Source organism: Oreochromis aureus, linkage group 6, assembly GCF_013358895.1.
Source record: "Oreochromis aureus strain Israel breed Guangdong linkage group 6, ZZ_aureus, whole genome shotgun sequence".
In the NCBI taxonomy this organism is placed as follows: Eukaryota; Metazoa; Chordata; class Actinopteri; order Cichliformes; family Cichlidae; genus Oreochromis; species Oreochromis aureus.
In genome coordinates this window covers 11,327,495-11,333,484 of record NC_052947.1, presented here as the reverse complement: position 1 = coordinate 11,333,484, position 5,990 = coordinate 11,327,495, and the positions used below count along the sequence as shown (strand labels likewise).

Genomic DNA, 5,990 nt, shown 5'->3' with positions numbered 1-5,990 from the left:
GAGGGGGCGGCGGCGGCGGTGGTGGCGGTGGGGGAAACTGCCTCGAGACCCGCGGCAGCCAGTGGGAAAATAATTACTTTCATATCAAAACTCAGCAGGAGGCGCAGGGTCCTATAGCCCGCGGCCACTAACCTCATTCCAGCTCGGCCTTTCAAATGAATAAATTTGTTAAAGCAATAAATACAAACAGCCAGACGGACTTGAGCCCCAGCTCCGGCTCACTACGCAGAGGGGGGAAAAAGGGGGGATTTATCTGCTGTAACACGACAAAACTCCAGCCGCCATGATCCGAGGTTCTGCCACACAGCAGCACTCCCCTACACCCGAATCTCACCTCCTTCCCCTCCCCTGCTCCTCCCTTTTCAATATGGCCCTGGAAAGACAGTGATTCAATTTAAACAATAACTTTATTTATCAAAATGTTTACATATAAATATCATTTTCTCGTTTTTTTGTTGTTTTTTTTTTACAATATCTGAGGATTTTTGTTGTGTGTAAGATGTTTATTGTAGCCTACTTTTTGTTACAAGTTGTTCACCAAAAAAAAGGAAGAAAACAAAAGAATAAAAGGAGGGCAAAAAGAATGAACCTGCTTCTAAAGGTGTTTGAGGCCTAAAGCCCAAATATAAGGACAGCCACAGCTTTGAGGGGGGCCATCTGGATTGATCACACCTTCTGATTCAAAAATAGATGAGGATTAAGTCTCCTGATTCCTGATATGTTTTAGAGCGTCTCAGCAGAGCTTTGGGAATGTTTGAATAGTCTGAGCAGTGTTCCTGGTCCTTTGTTTATGTTTGCTCCTTGAAAGTGTTAGTCCATATCGACATCCTCTCCATCTGTTCCGGGTGTTTCTTGACAGTCTGTGTTTGCCTTGAGACACTCAGAGAGGTCTGGAGACGCTTGCTCCTCTCTTGCACCCTTCTCTTTTGCACACAGCTCAGCAGATTGGCAGCCATTGGTCGCCGCCTCCAATTGAACTCTGGGACTCCTCTCCTCGCCGCTGTCGCTGGACTGCGTGGAGCTCAGTCTGACCCGAGCTGTCTGAGTTGCACTGTTTGGTGGAGGAGAAACAGGGAATCTTCCATCCCCGCAGTCACCACCACAGTCCTCCACGCTGGCTCCATCCGCTCTGCTGCTAACGTGATTGTGGTGATGCTGCGTGTCATGCTGTATATGATCCGAGTTCAGCGGCTTGGTGACGCTGCCAAAGCTGCAGAGGTCAGAGGGAGCAGGGCTCCCTTCACTTGGCACACACCTCTGTCCCAGGCTGAGCCTGTTAATGCTGTCCTGACATGGTGTGGCCTTCAGGGCCGCTTGGGGCACTAGAAAACCCAAAGGCTGATGGGTAACTGGGTAAAGCAAGAAGTGACCTTTTCCCACCAGTGTCCTCTGATTAGGCAGCGAGGGGAAGTCCAGCTGAGCTTTCCGTCGAGGCATGGTGTCAGAGAGGAGGCTCTCCACGCTGAAAGGGTTTCGTTTCTGCAGGGCGGAGGACCTCGGGCCTCCAGGGCTGGAGCTGTGCGTGCTGCCTGGCGAAACCTGCTCCGAGTCTGCTGTGGTTCTTTGGTTTTGGTGGTTTTGTAGTTGGCTGAAATCGTGCCGCGTTTGGTCACAGCTGGATTCAGTTTGGTGTCCTCCCGTACCCTTCGATGCTGGCAGTTCTATGTGAAGAGTAAGGTTAGAAGACTGCTGCTCGCTGTCAGTGAACTGGGAGACCCCGCTGTCGCTCTCCGAACCTCCGGGTGTGTGGAAGCTGTCACCTGCGAGGAGTTTATTCTGGGATTTGAGCAGCTTCCTCTCCTGTTTCCTCTTCTTCTTCTCCTCCCGCTCGCGCTCCCTTCGTGCAATCTCCTCCGGGTCCATGGGCTCGCCGCTGCAGGTGGTCGGGTGGGAGTTGTGAGCAGGTCGGCCCGGCCCTTTCTTTGTGTTCTCCTTTTTTCTCCATTTAGCGCGTCGGTTTTGGAACCAAACCTATGCACATGTACACACAAATATACACATGAAAATGCATGCACAGGTGGAACACTGGCACACAAGGTGAATTTTGCAGGAGAGTGGTCATTTTTTCACAACAACATATAACAAAAAGGACTTTTAAGCAAATGTCATTTTATACATCATATTGCTTTGGTGAATTTTGACTGAATTAAACTGAATTTTGTTTTAATAGTTTATCAAATATTAAAGTTTTTTTTTTTTTTTTAGGCGAATCTCCCAAAGATGCTGAGAGGATTTGCTCCTTTTCCTTTATAATTTTTTTGACCTGCTGTTGAAAACTCATCCAAGACTCAATTTGCATTTTTATCAATTTGCTAACATATTACAGCCTATCAGAAAATAAATACAATCCATGTATCTGTTAAATAACTGTGTAAATAATTGGTTTGTTCGTAGTGGAATTACAGAATATCTTAAATTAACATGGATATCTCCAATCAAAAATATCTTCTGAATTCAGAAAGATTCCCTTTGTAACAAGCATCAAAAACAAAGAAAAAAAAAGAATAAACTCTGTATTAATTTTTAAGGATTCATATTTTTCTTCTTTTTTTATTATCCCAACCATAAAAACCAATATATGACTTCACTGAGTGGGGCTGCATTAGACAAAAGGTTTTTTAAATAGAGTGTCTGACAGCCTTATGGCAACAGCAGACCTCTCGTCTGCCAGGATAAACTGATAAAGCAGTGTCTGACCAAAAGGTAAGCACAAAACCAAAAACTGCCTGTAAATCCACCCAAATCCCACAAAGCCTCGAAACAAGTGAAATCACTGCTTTCGTTCTCCTTGTTTCTTTGTTTACTGCAGCTTTACACGTGTGCGCAGCACATTAGGTTAATAGGTCACAGCGGTGGAACCTGCAGATGCGCAGATGTGCAGGTGTTAATTATGAACGAGCGTGTGCGATGAGCACCTCCGTCGATTACATTTGACTGCACACTGGCTTAAATCGGCCATATCCCGTCCGCTTCTGTGGGTCGGAAGGACTGTGGCACTTGCACGGCAATCCCTGGCTCTCCTCCCTCCGCAGCGAGCCAAGAAAGAGAGCCTCCCCCGCCCAGGAGCGCTCCACACCCGGCCTCTGGGCGCGCTCGTGCCCGCGTGTTCGGCACTGATAAGGTCTGGAGTGGTAAAAAGATCCGCGAATATTGCATAATAAGGAGGCGAGACCAGCATCGCACGCGACAAAGGCGCTTCTTATGAATTGTTAATGTTGGTTATATCTTTCCCCCGCAAACCTGCTGATAAAGGAGCGTTAAGAAGCTTGAGGGAACAATAATCTGCGGTTTAGGAGCGAAATCCCCAAAACAACATCAACGGAGAGCTGTGCTTCGTTCCCGCTTTCACTCATCCAGCCATGTGAAAGCTATACATGGCAAATATACATGAACAGCCTCTACGGTAAATTATACAGAATATTATTTTAAAACGGCCACACAGCGAATTAATTACAAGCAACAAACTAGATCACGTATTAAGTTATTATTATTTTTGTTGCTGTTATTGTTATTAAGTCAAATTAAACCACCAATTTAACAAGTGATGCTCCAGAGCCTCAAAAAATAAATATTTACCTTAAAGTATTTTTATATTACAGGAATGTTGTTAATAGGGTTTTATTATTATCATTATTATTATTATTATTATTATTATTATTATTATTATTATCAGATATACTGTAAAATTAATCGTTTTATTAATAGCTCACCAGTATTCATTATTGTTGCACTTAATAGTACTACTACTACTAATAATAGCCTAAAAGTTTTAATAAAAATGCAATAACTCAGCTTTTAAATATATATAGTAAAAATAAAATCTAACTGTAAATTGTTTACAAACTGTAATTATTAATTATTTATTATTATTATTATTATTATTATTATTATTATTATTATTATTATTATAGCTTGGGTGTTAAAACAAAAAATGAAAGGTGAAGGAAGAATTCTATTAACTATATCCCCCCTTGGTTTGCTCAGTAAATAGCCATGTTTTTTATTAACCCATAAATCAATAGGTTGCCTACATGCATAATTCAAAGGAGACTCTTTATTGACGCTTTGATAACTGGCAAACAGCTACCTGAATATTGGCCAGGCTAAGTCTCCACGGACCATGACAAAACTATATTGTTGTAGAGAAAATTCAGAGAAGCAGCAAAATCACTCTGGGGTCTGGTGTTGGCTACGTCCATCTCAAGGGGAAAAAAAGAAATAAAAATGCTCCTCAGTGTCCCCACATCTTGTGTCTAGTTTGCTGTGTGTCTTTACCTGAACCCGTGACTCCACGAGGTCAAGCCTGAGCGCGAGCGCCTCCCGCATGAACACATCCGGATAGTGACTCTCGTTGAAAGCCTTCTCGAGCTCCTCCAGCTGCCACCCGGTGAAATTCGTCCTCGTGCGCCTCCGTTTACAACCGGGACTGTCCTTATCCGGGTCCCCAGAATCTGAAGTCGTGTGTGTATGTGTGTGTATGTGTGTGTTTGCGTGTGTAGAAGTGTGTGTATGTGAGCGCACGTGTGAGTGAGGGAGAGAGAGAGAGAGAGAGAGACGTTCATGCTACGAGGTTCACGGCAAAGTTAGCTTGTACATTAAAACCAGTTTGTTGTAAAACTGACAACTATCACTTTTCTTTTTGCTGTTCGACATAAACCACGTCCCGATAAATAAACAAATAATTAATGCATGATTTTATTTGATATAAGAGACAATTTTCTGTTCATTAGGCCTTTAACGTTTAATTTTGGCCGAATGAATTAGCACCCTGCAATGACAAGTTTTTATCTTAGCCTCTTCTTCGCCCTGTACCGCAAAATTACTAAAACTCTGTTTCATCTTCTTCTTCTTTTTGAAAAAAAAAAAAAACAGGTTAAAAACTTTTAAAGACTATGTTTGTTCTGTAGGCTGACTTCCCTGTAAAACCTGGCCCCCAGAATCATACAAAGTGGTTTATTTCCACTAAAAATGCTTCAATGTAGCGAGAAAAGCCGAGGAAACTTTGATTTACCCCACTTCCTAGTACAGTACATTGTTTTCATGCACCTCTGTGTGCCTCATAAGGCGGTAAAATAATAATTAAAAAAACAAAACAAAACAATAGCCCAGCCTACCTGAGAGTTTGAACTGCTGACTGTCGGAGGAGAGCAGCGAGTTAGAGCTGACCACCGAGGCCGAGCAGGAGCCGTTAAGTAATCCGTCTATAGAGAAGGGCACGGCGGCCGCGGACTGCAGCTGGTGTCCGCTCGCCAGCTCGTAGACGTGCTGGTGATGGTGGTGGTGGTGATGGGGGCCGAGCGCGTACGGGAAACCCACCAGCCCGCCCAAGGAGCCTCCGAACTGGGCGTGAGGATGCTCGAGTACACGGCTGTCCATGCTCGCCCGGGCTGCGGCGGGGCCGAAGTGAAGATGCAGAGGGAGGCAGTGTGGCTGAACATGCAGTCAAAACAAAAAGTCGGGGAGAGGAGGAAGAAGCGGCGAAGAGGAACCGGAGGAGGAGATACGAAGGCGGAGGTGGGGAGGGGGGGAGAGAAGGGATCCCAGGCAGACAGCCGTCTCCCACGGCCACGGTGCGGTCTGTAGTGAAACGGCGGAGACCAGGCTAGGGGAGGTATTTCACGTTTACGGTCCAGCCGATATGTCAACCCTGCTCCCTCTCTCCGCGAGCCAGCTCATTAGGACTCCTCCATCTGCTCGCGGGACCAATAAGAAACGTTAATCGCCACGTGACGTCAGAGACGCGGTTAATGGAGTAGGCTAAAGGAAGCAAAGCAAAAAGGGGGGAGAAAGAGAGAGACAGAGAGAGAGAGCGAGCTTTCCCCCCCTTTCAGATCGATCGCTAATTACACCTGGCACGGTCCTTTAATTCAGCCCTGTCAAAACAATGAGGACGAGGCTAAGCTGCCGTGTGGAAATAGCTAAGTGATTGAAAGGCCAACTCCATTAAATCCCCAGGAATAAACCCTGCGTTTTTTTCTAGAAGAAAACAT

At 45.1% G+C, this 5,990-nt stretch overlaps 1 protein-coding gene across 1 annotated transcript; it reads right to left on the bottom strand.

The window, feature by feature from the left end:
• Positions 1-388: 388 nt before the first annotated feature.
• On the bottom strand, positions 389-5,657 carry LOC116327584 (homeobox protein unc-4 homolog). The gene is made up of 3 exons (XM_031749195.2): positions 5,115-5,657; positions 4,276-4,451; positions 389-1,971 (listed from the first exon to the last, which is right to left on the bottom strand). The coding sequence occupies exons 1-3, from the start codon at positions 5,374-5,376 to the stop codon at positions 811-813; spliced, it is 1,599 nt and encodes a 532-aa protein (XP_031605055.1). The 5' UTR covers positions 5,377-5,657; the 3' UTR covers positions 389-810.
• Positions 5,658-5,990: the final 333 nt, after the last annotated feature.